This window comes from Chanodichthys erythropterus, chromosome 3 (assembly GCF_024489055.1).
Source record: "Chanodichthys erythropterus isolate Z2021 chromosome 3, ASM2448905v1, whole genome shotgun sequence".
Classification (NCBI taxonomy): domain Eukaryota; kingdom Metazoa; phylum Chordata; class Actinopteri; order Cypriniformes; family Xenocyprididae; genus Chanodichthys; species Chanodichthys erythropterus.
Window position 1 is genome coordinate 17,510,637 of NC_090223.1, and position 18,214 is coordinate 17,528,850.

General features: G+C 35.6%; 1 protein-coding gene across 1 annotated transcript; it reads left to right on the forward strand.

Annotated features, from left to right (window-relative positions):
- The first annotated feature begins 673 nt into the window (after positions 1-673).
- Positions 674-13,485, forward strand: LOC137017206 (NACHT, LRR and PYD domains-containing protein 3-like). Its single transcript, XM_067381208.1, has 6 exons — positions 674-932; positions 3,252-5,064; positions 5,410-5,583; positions 6,983-7,156; positions 9,378-9,424; positions 11,512-13,485. Exons 1-6 carry the CDS (start codon positions 674-676, stop codon positions 12,030-12,032), a joined length of 2,988 nt encoding a protein of 995 aa, XP_067237309.1. The 3' UTR covers positions 12,033-13,485.
- The last annotated feature ends 4,729 nt before the right edge of the window (positions 13,486-18,214 follow it).

An 18,214-nucleotide genomic window follows, 5' to 3' on the forward strand; every position in this document is an offset into this window, starting at 1 on the left:
CAAGCTTGACATCGCGATTGCAATATGATTAATCGTGCAGCTCTAATATATATATATATACACTATAATTACAAAAAGCTAACATACTGATATACATGGGATTTCTTACCCAGCTGATTATGTTCAAAAACTGTTTATGTAAACTTTGTATGCAAATGTGCCGGGAACAGACCACTCTTTTACGTGCATGATTGACAGATAAATCATGCAATCTTATTTCACTGTTGTTGTTGCTAATGTTGAGGTTATTTCAGCTTCATATAATGTTTGCTTTGTACATTTAGTTTAACTGTATTTTTTAAAGAGGCACGCTTTACCATTGAACTGAACTGTGTGCATTTTATTCATTTATGTTGTTCTTGCTCTGCCCGTGCAACAACTGTGTGAGTCGAGATTTCTATTGGCTTTAAGCTGCTCAGTGCTCTGGTAATATCAATTGTATGATTAGTTGCCAAAGTTACAATTTAAAATAATATGATTAAGCATATATGAATAATGAATGAGCAAACATAGCTCACTTACATTCACTAAAATACTGAAACGTTAGCAATACTGATTCAAAATGTGAGTGATTGAATGTCAAAGTGCAGTTTGAATGCCCTGCACCACATTTTAAGAGTGACACTACTTTAGACCTTTTTTTTTTTGTCTTGCTGTGAATAGGTTAAGGGCGATGGCGTCTGCTGAAAAGCTGCTTCTGAACTCACTGAAGGAACTGGTTGAAGCTGATCTAAAGGAGTTTCAGTGGCACTTAAAAAATGATCATGAGTGTATATCAAAATATGAAATGGAGAAAGCAGATAGGTTAGAAACAGTGGATAAGATGGTGGCATGTTTTGGGCCAGAAGAAGCTGTGAAGATCACGGTGGAGATCCTAAGAAAGATGAACCACAACAATTTGGCTGAGCAGCTGGAGAACAAACACAAGCAAGGTAACGTTTATTTGACTGTGACTGACCTGCTGAAAAAAAATCTGCATAAGCCAGTATGAATTCCATGCTGGTCCATGCTGGTTTATGCTGGTTACTGCTGGTCTAGCTGGTGGCCCAGCATAGTCATGCTGATCTTAAAGGTGCCATAGAATTGAAATATTTACCTTGGCATAGTTGAATAATAATAGTTCTGTACATGGAAATGACATACCATGAGCCTCAAACACCATTATTTCCTCCTTCATATGTAAATCGCGGGTGTGATAAACACCACAGAAAAAAAGGGCAAATCCCAACATAATACCGACTGTTACATAACAGTCGGGATCATTATTATTTATGCCCCCAAAATTTGCATATACCAGCCCATGTTCAAGGCAAGGCAGTATTAACATCTGGAGCTGCACAGCCGAATCATCAGAAGTTCTGCAGGTATTGTGAAGCAAGCAAGCAAGGACCATAGCAAAAATGGCAGATGGAGCAATAATAATTGTTCATGATTCATGATATAATGATATAGTAAGTGATATTTGTAAATTGTCTTTCTAAATGTTTCATTAACATGTTGCTAATGTACTGTTAAATGTGGTTAAAGTTACCATCGTTTATTACTGTATTCACAGAGATCAGATTAAAATTTTTAAACTGAAAAAGCTTGCAGTCTTTATAATTCATAAATGCATCTTCATTCTTATCAAGTCTCTCCAACAGTGTTAAGCTTTAGCCCCATTACGCGTGCAGCACACTATCAAACTCATTCAGAATCAAATTTTAGCAAACATCCACAAAATACCAACATGTTCTCCAACCAATACGACCATACAGGTCGTTTGTCACTTCCCTTAAATACGACCCATAGGAGCGTTTAAGTGGTGCCCCTATCGACAACAGGACACTTTCATTTTAATTCATGAAATATGACCCATAGGAGCGTTTGCTAAAATTGCGCCCTTTTCGACAACAGGACACTTTCATTTTAATGCATTGTCCCCTTTTATCTGCATCATGTTTTGGGTTTCGTGTAGCTCAGTTGGCAGAGCATTGCAACATATAACAATATGCAATAATGTGATCATGTGATCGTGGGTTCGATCCCAGGGAACACATGTGCTCATAAAGTGTGTATGCACTATAAATCACTAAGGGTAGGTTTAGGGATGGGGGTGGGTGTAGTCCTTAATAAAAATATTAGTTTTGCTAAATGGAAATAGGAGAAATGGTGTAAAAAGTCCACACATTGCATTTAAATGAACACGCATTTTGATTGGTAATGACAGTCATACGTCATGTCATGACGACAGACGTAACACAACACTGTCATTATTTTTACGCCTGCTAGAGGGCACATGACTTCAAAACGTAAATATAGGTTGTAATAAGGTGCTTGAAAAACAACCTATAAGGTCTTTTTTTTTTTGGAGGACAGTCTCCAAAATACCTGCCATACTTAGGTGATCTGATATGCCGCATCACAAACAGTTTGTAAAGATCTATTTTGAGAGCTGTGTGAACTTCTGTATTATTTATGCAATGTTTAATAGAGTCGCGAGCTTGGGGGTGGGGAGCATTTAAAGGAACACTCCACTTTTTTTGAAAATAGGCCACATTTTCCAACTCCCCTAGAGTTAAACAGTTGAGTTTTACCATTTTCAAATCCATTCAGCTGATCTCCGGGTCTGACGGTACCACTTTTAGTATAGCTTAGCATAGTTCATTGAATCTGATGAGACCAATAGCATCTCGCTCAAAAAAAGGACCAAAGAGTTTCAATATTTTTCCTATTTAAAACTTGACTCTTCTGTTGTTCTATTGTTAAATAGAAAAGGGAATATGAATAGAAACAAACTAAATGTCCACTAAACTGAAACTATGATAAAAACAGAACATTTTACAGAATTGTTACAGCACTGTTGGAGCTAATACAGTCTCATGTTCTGTTTGTGTGCTAGATGTCAATGGTTTGGTTAATAAGTTGTAATAGTTTTAGTCAGCATGACCTGATGTTGAGTCCAATAGTGGCAATCAAATAAATGCACTGGAAGGAATTATAAAAAGAAAGTTATTCAGAAATTTTAAAATTAAATGTAGTTGTATTCAAGCTGGAATTAGTCAAGGCGTTTCCATCATCAAATATGTTGTCGACTTCAACATAAACAGTGTGATATGTGTGTGTGATCACTATTGCAGTATGTGTGAATAATTTAAATAAAATAGCAACAATTTTTATCACACATTTTCTGTAGTTAATTTTGTAATGGTAACTGCAGACCAGGTAAAAAAAGTTTAACCTTTGTTGTCTTTTCCCTTCTTTCCTAAAAGGCTCAACTGCAGATGACAGTCAAGCTGCTCTTCATGATTACACAAAGGCCAGTCTTAGCCTGAAGGGCAGATTAAAACAGGACTGTGAGCAGATATTGGTTGGTAATGCAGAGACGGGTCATCTGAAATACCTGAACGATATTTACACTGATCTATACTTAGTGGAGAATGAGACTGGAGGAACAATAAATGACCATGAGGTGAGAAAGATGGAAATGAATAATAAACAATTAGATGCCAAGAACACACAAGTTCAGTGCAATAATCTTTTTAAAGTCCACGAGGATCGACGAAACAGAAAGGTACTGACGATGGGGATCGCAGGGGTAGGAAAAACAATCTCTGTCAACAAATTCATCCTTGACTGGGTTGAAGGAAAAGAAAATCAGGATATAGCCTTCATTTTTCCTCTGCCGTTCCGTCAGCTAAATTTGACTAAAGAGAACTGCAGTCTCATGAAACTGCTTCACGAACACTTCTTTAATGATCCTAAGGAACTGCCTTCTCTTCCTGAAGGTGACGGTAAGGTCTTGTTCATCTTTGATGGGCTGGATGAATGTCGCTTCCCTTTGAGCTTTAAAGAGGGTGGCAGATTTACAAATGTTAACAAACAAACAACAGTGAGTAAGATAGTTACAAGCCTTATCAAGAGACACCTGGTTCCCTCTGCTCTCGTCTGGATCACATCCAGACCAGCAGCAGCCAGTCTGATACCCCGACACTACATTGATCAGGTGACTGAAGTGCGAGGATTTAATAATGAACAGAAAGAGCAATTTTTTATCAAAAACAGCAGTCCTGAGGTTGCTGGAAACATCATCCGTCACATTAGGAAATCGAGGAGTCTGTACATCATGTGCCACATCCCCGTCTTCTGCTGGATCTCTCTCACTGTTCTTCAGCCTCTCCTGGCTCGAGAGAGCAATGACAAAACACCAACAACTCTCACTGGGATGTACACAAAATTCTTAATTGCTCAGCAGCAACAGATGGAGGAAAAATACTCTGATGTCTCTGAAGCTAAAGCCAATGCAATCTCTTTTGATCAGATTATTCTGAAGCTTGGGAAACTGGCCTTTCAACAACTGAAGAAAGGAAATCTGATTTTCTACAAAGAAGATCTTGAGGAATGTGGACTAGATGTCAGTGAAGGGTCAGTGTACTCTGGGTTATGCACACGGATGTTTCAGGAGGAAAACGTTTCAGCCAGAAATGTTTACAGCTTCGTACATCTCAGCGTCCAGGAATTCCTTGCTGCTGTCTTTGTGTTTTTTATGAACAAAGACAAGAAAGCAAACTCCTTTCTTCAATCCTGGAATAAAATGACACAGAAACTCTCCAAAGAGGATCCAATGTTTCAGCTTCAAAAGGCTGCCATCAAGAAGGCATTAGACAGCAAGAATGGACACCTGGACCTTTTCCTCCGGTTCCTTCTGGGTCTCTCACTGGAGTCCAATCAGAGTGACCTGAAAGAACTACTGCCAGGACTGGAACTCAAAACAGAGAATGTTAAAGACACAACTGATTATATCAAAATGAAAATAGAGAAGGAGAAATCAGTAGAGAGGACCATCAATCTCTTCCACTGTCTGAGTGAACTGAAAGATGAAGGATTTGTGGAGGAAATCCAGAAGAATCTGAGCTCAGGAAATCTTTCAGCACAGAATCTATCCTCTGTTCAGTGGTCTGGTCTGGTGTATGTACTCCTGATGTCAGAAGAGACTCAAGAGATGTTTGAACTACAGAAATACAGAAGATCTGATGAAGCAGTGATGAGACTGCTGCCAGTAATAAAAAACACCAGAAAAGCACTGTAAGTCCTGTTGTAATTGGGTCTTTATTTTACATGGATAACTTGTTGGCCAAGACTGTTCAGAAAAAATGAATAAATGTATCAATGTGTGTGATCATATTAAATGCCAATATGTCTGCATCATCAGGCAATCTGGGTCAGGTATAGAGGCAAAACTCAGGAACCTGAGTTTTACTCATTTTATTATTCTAAAGTTTATCATAAATTAAAGAAATCTTTTTTTTTCTTTTAGATTTGCTTACATCACTTCAGTCAAAGACTTTTCCAAATTATTTGTGCTCCAGATTATAAACCCTATCAGATAAGCATTACTATTGCATTACTGTTGTTTTGTACTCCACACAGGCTACATGGCTGTAATCTCACTGTCCAGTGTTGTAAGAGTTTGTCTTCAGTTCTACAATCCTCAGGCTCTGTCCTGAAAGAGATGGATCTGAGTAACAATGACCTGCAGGATTCTGGAGTAAAGATTCTTTCTGAAGGACTAAAGAGTTCAAACTGTCAGCTGGAGATACTGAAGTAAATGGTTTTAAAATAATTAATGTTAATTTATTATTTTGTCAATTAATTCTTTTTTCACAGAATGTGACATCTGCTCTCAATGAAATGCCAGAACAGGAGACAAAACAACATTTGCAGGAATGTATTTTTTTTCTATATACAGATGTCTGTACTTTCAGAGTTGAGAAGTTTGACCCACACAGACTGCATAAGGCTAAAAAAATATATATATTTTGGGGGGGTGGAGAGATGGGAGTTGACTGTATGAAGATTGAAATTGAAACATGGCCTCAAACAAGTACTAAAACTATAAAGTGTTACTTTTCCAAATACATTTAATTCATGCACTGAACAAGCTAGTAGCACCATCTAGTGGCTGTGTGTGGGATACCATTAACATCTCAGCCAGGATCCAAAATTAACACCACTTGCCAAATTATATGAAACAATGTTACTCACCAGTTGGCTGGCTTTTTTAAAATTCTAACAATAGATGCTTGATACAATAAGATATGTCTGTAATTATATTAATATATATTCTGACATGATGTTTCAGAGTAAAACGCTGCACAGTATTCATTTAGACAAAAGCAGCTCATGATTCTGTTTTCAGTTTTTCAGAGTGGCTCAATTCACAGTAAATCACTTGTCTAAAACTCGTGTAAACAGCCCCTTAGATCCAGCCAAGTTTCTAATAATCCTGAAGACTTTTATTAGCAGGATGATGTGTGTTAAATTAGACAGTGGCCTTCCAGAGTGGCTGAGTTGAGTCCACTGCAGTAAAAGCTGCTCCACACAAACTCTGCAAGTGAGTTTGGGCCACTCATAACTTGGAATTGTACATGCAACCTACACCAATTATTTTCCCAATTTTGGATTTATAATTGTTTATAAATCTCATAAAACAAGAAGCATTAAAGTTTGTCTATTGTGATTTACTGTCATTAGCTCCCTTCAGATTTCTGCTAAAATAAAAGCCTTAGTTATTTAAAATTTTAAGTAATTTTAAATATTTAAAGGTATTTAAAGGAAATGAAAAAAAATGTATTAGCCAACAGAATTTATTGCAAAGTAATGCAACTCTTTGCAAATAATATTTTGTTTTAAAATATGCACTTTCACTCTTATTTGATTACCTAATATGCTGAAAATAACTCTGTAAATGTTTGTCTCATCATTTTCAATTTCAAATTACATGAATTACATAAATGATATATTTTCAATTTATAACAATTAAACAACTACATTTTTAATTAGTCACTGTAAATTACTATTTTAATTTTTACATTTACATTTCAATGTTTACCTTTTTTTCATATTTACATTTTACACAGTTATAAATAAATAACACCTAATGAATGGATGAAATAGGTATAAATGTTCAAGTCATGTGGACTGTTGCTGTGTGTGTCTGTAGATTGTCTGGCTGTATGGTGACAGAAGAAGGCTGTGGTTATGTGTCTTCAGCTCTGAGTTCAAACCCTTTACACCTGAGAGAGCTGGATCTGAGCTACAATCACCCAGGAGATTCAGGAGTCAAGCTGCTCTCTGAAAATCTGAAGGATTCAAACTGCACACTAGACAAACTCAAGTATGTATGCAGGATAAGTTTTGATTTACTCCAAAAACAGCATTACTATTACAAACCACTTTATTTCATACATGTACAAAAGTTGTATTTGATAATTAACAGAGATTTAGTTAGCCTTTTAGAGTCTTCTCAAAATAAAATCACAAGACATATAATATGTTTAGGTCCATGACGTGGATCTTAATGTATGATATGGAAGACTATTGATTTCTAACTCAATAAGAATACCCTTTACCCTTTAAAATTAGGTTATTTTATATTATTTATTTATTTATTTATTTTGTATATTGTAGATTTTTTTTTGTGTGTGTATTAAATTTACATCTGCATTCCAACTCAAGTCAAGTCAAGCTTCTGCAAATCTTATATTATATTATTAATATTCATTTTTTGAGCTACTAAATCAGACACTAGTGCCACAACTCTGGCACCCTATATAATGACAAAAGTATCCAGCCCCCAGGTCTATCAACAACATTGAACACCCCTAGATTAAGGGATGTAGAATAAGGTCATGCAGAATAAGTTATTTAAAACTTCCTGTGGGGAAAATTAATTAAAAAAAAAATAATTGTTTATATGTCTGTGAGGTGTTTTTTAAAATGCTTTATCAGTCACTGGTGTATTTTCTCTTTAAAACTGTGTATTTTCTCTTTAAAGGGTCATGAAACCCTAAACCAAAATTTCTGAGATTTTAACAGAGGTATGTGTGTTGAACACCATTGAAGACAATGTTAGCATCTGTTAGATTTAATAGTGGGGGGGAAATGGTTAAATTTTAGTTTTTATACGCTATTTTCGTCTTCCGGGTTTAAAATCTTCATCCTGTCCACGTCACAGGCTGTGACGTGGCAGAGCACGATAGTGCTTTGATGACTCATCGGTGTTTCATAATTATTAACGAAACTGAGTTTTTTATCCAATGAGAAGACACTCTCTTAATTATTCATGACACCACGTGGATCTTTCCAATGACGAGGACGGTTAACGGCACTAAACAGTGAGAGAGACTGACTGACTGAGCGAGCGGGTAAGCGCGAGTGTTTTCGGTTCATTCCTATGGAAGTTGAGCCGCGCGTAAGTTAAATGTGACTGGTCACTTGCTCTGCTCCAGTCAACACGCAGCCTGACTGACTGAGCGTGTTGCAGGTTCGGCACGTAGATCTATGCTATGTACGCAAGGTTTTTTTTTAAGCGTTATTTTTTTTTTTTTCAAATATATGCATGTATAGTGTGTATATAAACAACTATACATTTTATAATTACTGTAATTACACATGTACATTAATATGTTTTAAATAGAATTACGATTACTGTAGGATATATGTAGCAGGGCATTCAGTAACTCTTGAAAAGACAAAAATAAAGTGTCAGTGTATTTCATTAGATTTTAACTTTTCTTTTCTTTTTTTTTTTAAATGTAGTATTTCCTCATGTTTTACCACTGATTTTTAGTGACAGTCGATATGCATGGGCTACTGGCGATGAGAGTTTCCCCCCTCTCCTCTCCTCTCCTCTCCCCTCCCCTCTTCTCACAGCCACCACGCCCATTTAAGTTGCATTTTTCAAAAAGATTGTGAGCTAGACTTGAGCGGAAAGAGGGGGGTTTCATGACCCTTTAAAACAAACTCAAAAATGTGGTTTGAAACCGGCCAAGTTCGTTATATACCAATCCTGCCAGCGTACGGGCCAAGCTTTAGCATATTAAATATACTGTGAGGCAGGAAGATCTCAAGAGAAGCCAGGTTATTCCACTGTATTTTTCTGTTGATATGAAACATCAGTAACATGTAGCTATGTAATGGATAAATTATGTATATGATGTATATTACAATGTTTTGATGAACATTCTCCACTGAATTTCTAAGATGTTCAAAGTGTTTATAATGATGATGATTTTTAGATGGCTGACTTTGAGATGGGAAATGGGAACATGCCATGGTTTGTGTAACATCAGTATGTGTTGTTAATGTTACACAAACCTTGTTCCCATTTCCCATCTCAAATTCAGACAGCTTTGATAGAATTAGATAACATTATCTAATGTTTTGGTCCCCATAAGGAAAACAGCTTATATCATACAGAATGATGTTATTTAAAATGTAAAAATGCAGATGATGAGTAGGTTTAGGGGTAGGGTTAGTGTAAGGGGAGAATATACAGTTTTACAGTACAAAAACTATTATGTACATGATTGATTGTGTCACTGTGTGTTTTCTAGTGTTGATCATGGAGGTGAAATCAGGATTACACCAGGTCTAAGAAAATGTAAGTCTGCAAACACACACAGAGGTTTGTCTTAGTGAGGACATTCCATAGGCATAATGGTTTTTATACTGTACAAACTGTACATTCTATCCCACTACACTACCCCTACTCCTAAACGTACCCATCACAGTTAGGGTAGCAAGGTGTTGTTAATTTTCATAAGGGAAGTTAAAGAAATCTTTCAAACTGCGTTTTTATAAGCACAGCAGCTTTGTGTATAAAGGTTATCAGGAAAACAGCTTTATATCTGCTGTTCCAGTGCCACCTACTACAGTCAAAGAGTCAATTACATTTTCATTTAACCCATTTCTGTTTTTCTGCAGACCAGTCTGAAAATCATCATGTTCTCTTCTGTACAGAACCCATTAAGTGTAACATTTAATTAAAAATGTAAGAATAAAATATTAGGTAGGGCATACACCTTCTCTCTCTCTTGGTACTGAAGATGGTCTGAAGTTGTCCTAAAATACACTGTACTCTCACAGTTTCTTGAGAGAGAAATCACAGATCATAAGCATGTGCATAAGCATGTGTCTTGGAATTTTTACAAGATGTGTGTGAAAGATGCACAGGTTCCAGAAAACCACTGAAGAAAAACAAAAAAAACAAAAACAAAAAAAAACCTAAATTTGAAATTTACGTAAATATTATTAATATTTCAAATTATTTACTAATTTAAAAGGCAACATTTAGAATTTTTCTAAAATCTCTAAATACTATGATAATATTTTATTTTAACTAAACAAATTTAGCTGTGAGAGAAAGAGCACTAGTGCATTAACACTGATACAACGGAGAATACCTAGATTACCTCAACAATGGTGACAATAATAAAAAAAAAAACTACTAAAACTCATGCAGCAATGCATGCTGGGAGCCATGGATGAGTTTTGATTCTGATTCTAATGATTTTAATTCTTCAAATGTTTAGTTTGTTATGATACTGCTGCAGGAATCAGAACATTAACCAATGTTCTGAGAACATTTTCTGTGAGCTGGGAATCTGCTAAATGCGACTAAAGGGCATTACGAAATTATTTATTTTTTTATTTTTTATTTTTTTTTAAACAATGTGTATTGTGAAAAGCACTACACACACACACACACACACAAACACACACACACACACACACACACACACACACACACACACACAAAATTGACGTAGATTTTGACAAATAACACTCTATGGATGTTTCTCACAACACTTTATGCAAACATTTCAAAAACATTCAGCAAATATCAATAACATCATAAAGACATTCTGAGAATGTTGTTCTAAGAATGTTTTCTCTCAACATTATGAGAACATTCATCAAGTACAAATACCATCATATGAACATTCCAAGAACACTGTTCTAAGAACATTTTCTCTCAACATTACGAGAATGTATATTAACTGTTAATAACATTATAAGAACCTTACTTTAAGAACGTTTTTTCCTAACAACACCGCTCTGTGTTCATATGAGAACCACAAGCAGAGTGTTAAAAGTGATGCAGAAGCAGTGTTAGAGTTAATTAGATACTTAAGTGATTAATTGGGTGATGATTGTTTGACAGCTGATGATATTGAGCAAAATCACCGAAGGAAGGAGAAACACAAGAGCTACAACTGACCTCAGCCACATCCATGACTCAACTGAAAATACATTAAATCTCTTTTATTACAAACCAGACTGACTTTATTTCTGTCATTCGTCTACAGTTCTTTCTGAGAATGAACAGGTTTAGATGTTGATGTTTTTTTTTTTTTTTTTTTTTTTAAATGTTTGGCTACCTTTATGATGATCAGTGTTTCCTTTAGTTGGGCAGTTGGTCATAATCAGGTGTCTTCAATAATCAAACAATCAACACTTAATTAACCACTTAAGTACCTAATTAAATCTAACACTGCTTCTGTGTTACTTTTAACATCCTGCTGGTAGTTCCGATATGAACACCAAGCAGTGCTAATTTATCACCAGGGAATTTACTGTCCATGTCATCAATTATCTTTAATACATTTATATCTTTATGGAAAGTGTGTGTCTCCTCTCTGCTGCCATCTTGTTACTCCTAATTCTTGTGTGTTTTACCTCCATCAGATTCCCATCAGCTCACTTTGGATCTGAACACAGTGAATAAATACCTGTGTCTGTCTGAGAGGAACAGAGAGATTAAGGACTCTGACACAGATCAGTCGTATCCTGATCATCCAGACAGATTTGATTATTTGGAGCAGGTGTTGTGTAGAGAGAGCGTGTGTGGACGTTCTTACTGGGAGATTGAGTGGAGTGGTGATGTGTATATATCAGTGTCATATAAGAACATCAGCAGGAAGGGACGGGGTAAAGAGTGTTGGTTTGGATTCAATGATCAGTCCTGGAGTTTAATCTGCTCTTCCTCCAGATACTCATTTAGACACAGTAACATAAAGACTGTTCTCCCTGTAAAGTCCATCAGCTGTAGAATAGGAGTGTATGTGGATTACAGTGCAGGAACTCTATCCTTCTACAGCGTCTCTGACACAATGAGCCTCGTCTACACAGTCCAGACCACATTCATTCAGCCACTCTATCCTGGGTTTGGGGTTTATTCTTCTGGATCATCAGTGAAACTGTGCTGATGATCAGAATAGATTGATAAGAGATTCTACCCATAATAATTTGATCTGTATGATAAATCAGTAACACTGAGATATTGTAGTGTCTCTTTTTTCTCTTCTTTACATTAATACTATAGGTGAACTTCTGTCACAGAAATATTGTCAGGTTCTTCCAGTCAGTCACTAGAGCAGTATTGGTGGAGTGAAAGTTTATACAGTATAATATACTCTGCTAAATAAAAAGAAAAAACAGAGAACATTTAAGGATGAGTGAGAGAAACAAGGTGAAGAGCAAGAGAAACCCAGCAAAAAAGCAAACAAGGCAAGGATACTAACGGAGAAGAGGATATATGGAATTATGAGACAGAAGAAGATGGAGACACATTGGAGACTCATTGCAAACATATGGATGATACAAGCAAATACAAGGCTTTCAAGTCAAAAAGGATATCTCAAAGGACAAATGGAAAGTGAATTTGCAAAATTTAAGGAAGACATAGTTAGAAGAAATAACAAAAGAAAAACAGGAACAGAATATTAAATTTGAGAGGTGATACAGGGAATGAATCAATCACACAGTTTGTTGATTAATTCCTGTGTAAATGAAGGATCGAATGATTCTCAATAGAAACCTGTGTATTATTTCAACCATACATCTGTTGAGCTTTATTTGTTTTATTTATTTTTTTAAATTCAGTCATGTATATAGATGTCTTTTGATTTACAGCATTTATCATGGTATTATTATTGTCAGGGTTATGTTTGGTCTGGTTGTGTTTTTTTTTTTTTTGGTTTTTTTTTTCCATACTTTCCTGTTTCTGATTTTTGTTCACTGTATTCACTCATTAAGCCCTGTGTATTTATACTCCCGGGGGGTATTCCAGAAAGCAAGGTTAACTTACCATCAAACATACCCTGAAATCTTAATTGATTCACCCAAACCTTGTTTACTCGAGGTATGCTGGTTCCAAAAATGCGTCTGGGAATAAGTTCAGCCAAGTATGTTCTGGTTAACACACAAGACATTTTTAACCGAGCAACAAATTTATGATTCACCATGGAAACAGATGCTAAGAAGCTCACCATTCTACTTCCTTTTTATTCTTTTGTCTAAAGGGGACACTGGATGCAAAATTCACTTTTTTGAAGGGAATGCGCCACCACATACCTAAATTTGTTTATGTCTGCGCAAATAATTTCACACCAGACTACTTTGTGAACGAGGGTTAATACAAAACACCGGTTCTGCTAAAAAGTTGTTACTCAAGGATGGATCAGTACCAATTGTCTGTGATCCAGCTTAAAGCCTCTGGTGTGATACTAGTTTTGTTTACGGTTATGGTGCTTTTCCACTGCTTGGTACTACTCAGTTCATGGATAATATTTTAAAGAGCACTTCTTGTACTGTTTATTTTGCTCTTAAGGTGATTTTTCTAGAGTTAAAACAGACACTTCCTCTTTTGTGTGATATAAAATAAACATCATAAAACTCATCAGAAAAGTTTTGGCTATCATTCGCACGGAGTCCACTACAACAGTCTTGTACTAAATGCAAGATGACAACATAAGTTATACCCGTAATTAGGTGGTTGCAAGCCTAAACTTGACATAAATGGTAAACTTGTTCCTCAAATCTGATTGCTTGATTGGAATATTGTTCTAGAATCAACAAAGATGTTGATCCAGGAACATGTCATACTTGGTGAAATCATATTCACCCTAACCTCATATTCTTTCATAGGGCCCAAAATTGCTAGCAGCACCCCTGATGATATGCAATAGTGGTGTGGGGTAGGGGCATATTATATGTACGCCAAAAGTGCGTATCATATAATGCATGCCAACAAATTGTGTATCATATGCATACCAAAACTGCGTATTATATGCATTTCAATCACATGCATGTCATATGCACACCAATGTTTTTTTCTGTGTATAAATAGCACGCCAAATGAGATCGGGCTCGCATTCGGTGTTAAGAGCTGGAAGACTTCCAAAACTGGCAACTCAGTGGTGAGTCAGTGTCATGACGTACAGTAAGAGCAGAACAAGTTTAAATATATTTCCATCTTGTAATGCTGCTGTTTTGGGTATTTTTTAAATATAAATTATTTTTAATAGAGCAGACACTTTGAGTTTTTTAATGGGTTAAGTCAGTGGTTCCCAACCTTTTTTAGGTTGGGAACCACTGACTTAACCCATAGTTTGTTTGAACTATTTGTTATATACTATTGAACTAGCATATTGCATATAAAAATTAGTTCAAAACTTTGACCTGTGGAGGGCAGTAATACACTTAGCAATGTTTACACTGCTGGAATTCTAATAGAGAAGAAGAAGAGAGCTAGTTCAAGATGAGCATTTATGGTTAACCCTTTAACTGCCCGCTCGACCAAATGGTAGAGCACATTTTGAGTCACTATATTTCACTGAGAGGAGTACCTAACTTAACTCAAGCTGATTGAGCCATCTCTACCATCTGGTTGAGGTATGTTATGCCAAAAAAATCCACTAGATGTCAGAGTGTCAATCAACAGCACTTGTCACAACAGTTCCTCAAACATGGATGTCAGAAACAAAGAAATCACTCCTGCCATGTGAACTGTTCTTGGTGAAAATTTGCAAGGTAAGCACACTTTTTTGACATATTACACTGTAAGAGCCCTAACTTTACAAAATTATGTTACTTGGTGCCATTAAAACACTTTAGTATGTTTCAAATAATTTTTCAAAAACATGCTCAACCAAACGGTTGATTTGACACTTAAAGGTAAATGCAGAAATGTTTTCAGATCATCCATTTCTGCAGTCAGAATGGACAATTTGCTGAGAAATATAAACTTCTGATCATTATTAGCTATGAATATGACAGCTATTGTTATTTCTTCATGAATATGCTGACATAATTTCTTAAATATGTATTTTTTTGCCAGTTTTGCATATTTTTTGATGTAAATATAATGAATTCATTGAATTAATGTGTGGAAATCATAATTATCAGAGGCAATTACTTCTTAAATGACATGCTGGTGAACTAACATTACTAAAATTGTAAGAGATTGTTATTTATTTGTTTGTTGTTGGTTTTTTTACAGTTACTAGATGGATGTCAACAGTTTCTATGGTACAAGAACATGCACTCTTCAGGCCCTTGCCCCAGAAAACCCCTCAGATTCTGATGCTGAGCTCAGTGATGTTGACGACCCAATAGAGGATCCAAATTATCACCCTGTCTGAGAAGAGAAATGTTCATATGTCTAAAAAAAAAAGAAAAATCCTGTTGGACTACCACACTTGATGGCGTTTCTTGAATCATAAAAGCCTAAAATGCCATTATATTACTATCTTTTGCTATTTTGTTTTTAGTTTTTGAATGCAGAAAGAATGTAATGTCTTTAGTTTTGTTACTTTTAGTTATTTGTGTTATTTATTTTTGTTTATTGTTAAAAAAAACAAGAAAACATGTAATTTTCTGTCATAAAATGAAAATCTGAAATATTTTATAGAATATTTCAATAAATAAACAAGATTCAATATATAAAACTATTTTATTTTGATTATGTTTTAAATAAATTAGTATTATAGTTCATATTTTCTGAATTTCATAGTATGTGTATGAATTGTTTTATTTTACCTTTAAGTGCCATCTCAACCATTTGGTAGAGGCCGATATTTTAAAAATTATGGGATGTATTGAAAAAAAATACAGTGAGTGTGATAACTAGTGACATAATGAGATAAAAAATGCAAACAAAAATTTTTTCAAATGCTTTCTTCTTGGTGGGGCAGTTAAAGGGTTAAAACTTATATAATTTTCAAAATTTTTCAGAAAATGAGCTATGGTTTCACTAGATAAGACCCTTATTTCTCATCTGGGGTCGTGTAGAACAATTTGAAGCTGAAGTGAAACTAATTTTGACCTTCAACTGTTTGGTGCCCATTGAAGTCTACTATAAGGAGAATAATCCTGGAATGTTTTCATCAAAAACTTTAATTTCTTTTTGACTAAAGAAAGAAAGACATGGACATCTTGTATGACATGGGGGTGAGTAAATTATCAGGAAAAGTTTATTTAAAAGTAACTTTTCTTTAACTTTTCTGATACTGTTGTTCCCATCATGCACTGGGCCTTGAATAATTAATGAGGTTGATTTTTAGCCTTTTTCCAGCTGTTTTTACACTGTTTTATCATTGTTTTTATGGTTATGTTTAGTAACTTGCCATTTTGTGACATTTGGAGTTTCTACTCAAAAATGCCACATTCACACTCAAAAACGATCCATCAAATTTTGTTACCGTCTTTGTGTATTGTGTACCAAGTATTGAGGTCTCTGTGTTCAGGTGCCGTGTTACTTCTAATATGCTGATATGGTATCTACACCATATCTATTGTATTATTTACTTAGATGTTTCTAAGTACAGCATACACTTTAAAAGCATGGTTTAATTCAGTGTTATATTGTTTGAGTAAAATGTATTGCAAAATAAACTTCAACTAAGTAGAAATTACTCAACCTTTTACTGGCCAAGGTAAAGTTACTTATTTTCTTTATTAATTTTACTTAGTTTAGTAGAGTAACTTAAAGGTGCCATAGAACGTGTTTTAAAAAGATGTAATATAAGTCTAAGGTGTCCCCTGAATGTGTCTGTGAAGTTTCAGCTCAAAATACCCCATAGATTTTTTTTATTCATTTTTTTAAACTGGCATCATTAAATATGCGCCGATTCAGGCTGCGGCTCCTTTAAATGCTCACGCTCCCCGCCCCCGAGCTCGCGTTTATGCCTTAAACAGCATAAACAAAGTTCCCACAGCTAATATAGCCCTCAAAATGGATCTTTACAAAGTGTTCGTCATGCAGCATGTCTAATTGCATAAGTATAGTATTTATTTTGATGTTTACATTTGATTCTGAATGAGTTTGATAGTTCTCCGTGGCTAAAGCTAACATTACACACTGTTGGAAAGATTTATAAAGAATGAAGTTGTGTTTATGAATTATACAGACTGCAAGTGTTTAAAAATGAAAATAGTGATGGGTCTTGTCTCTGAGAATACAGTAAGAAACAATGGTAACTTTAACCACATTTAACAGTACATTAGCAACATGCTAACGAAACATTTAGAAAGACAATTTACAAATATCACTAAAAATATCATATCATGGATCATGTCAGTTATTATTGCCCCATCTGCCATTTCTCGCTGTTGTCCTTGCTTGCTTATCTAGTCTGATGATTCAGCTGTGCACAGATCCAGACGTTAATACTGACTGCCCTTGTGTAATGCCTTGAACATGGGCTGGCATATGCAAATATTGGGGGCGTACATATTAATGATCCTGACTGTTATGTAACAGTCGGTGTTATGTTGAGATTTGCCTGTTCTTCGGAGGTCTTTTAAACAAATGAGATTTATATAAGAAGGAGGAAACAATGGAGTTTGAGACTCACTGTATGTCATTTCCATGTACTGAACTCTTGTTATTCACCTATGCTGAGGTAAATTCAATTTTCAGTTCTAGGGCACCTTTAATATCATATTTGAAATTTACTTAAAATTATGCGTGCAAAAACCAGCAAAAGAAAAAATAGTTCTCATCCAATAATGTCAGTGTAGTCAGATCAATAATATTGTTGAATAGTAGGTGTCACCAACTAGGCAAGCCAGAGAAAACAGTGGCAAGGAACCCAAACTCCATCAGGTGACAGAATATGGAGAAAAAAACCTTGGGAGAAACCAGGCTCAGTCAGGGGGCCACGGTTCTTCTCCGGCCAATGAACAAAGACAGTGTCATTAGTCATGTTTCCACTGTCGGGTCAAAAATGAGCATGCTAGTGCATGCCAGGGAAGGTTGCGTTTCCACTGTCACTTCCAGGGCTTGATCTGGGGCTTCCTCTGGGCCAAAAGTCAGAGTAAATATCAGTTAGATTCAGCTTTATTGATGTGCACTCCTGACACAAATTAACAAAATTACTTTCACTGTTACATTTTTTTATTTTAAAACATTGGTCAAATATCAGTGCTGGAAACTTAAGTCTTTAAATAAAGACCAAATATTTGCTTCTGTCATGCTCATGTTGCGATCATTGTTTTCAGACAGCTGGTGAAATGGTGAGGTCATGTTACGTTGTTCTGTGGAGGCATGTTACGGGTGGGTTTAAGGGTAGCGCTGCAGGGATACTGGCTCGATAGTGGAAACACA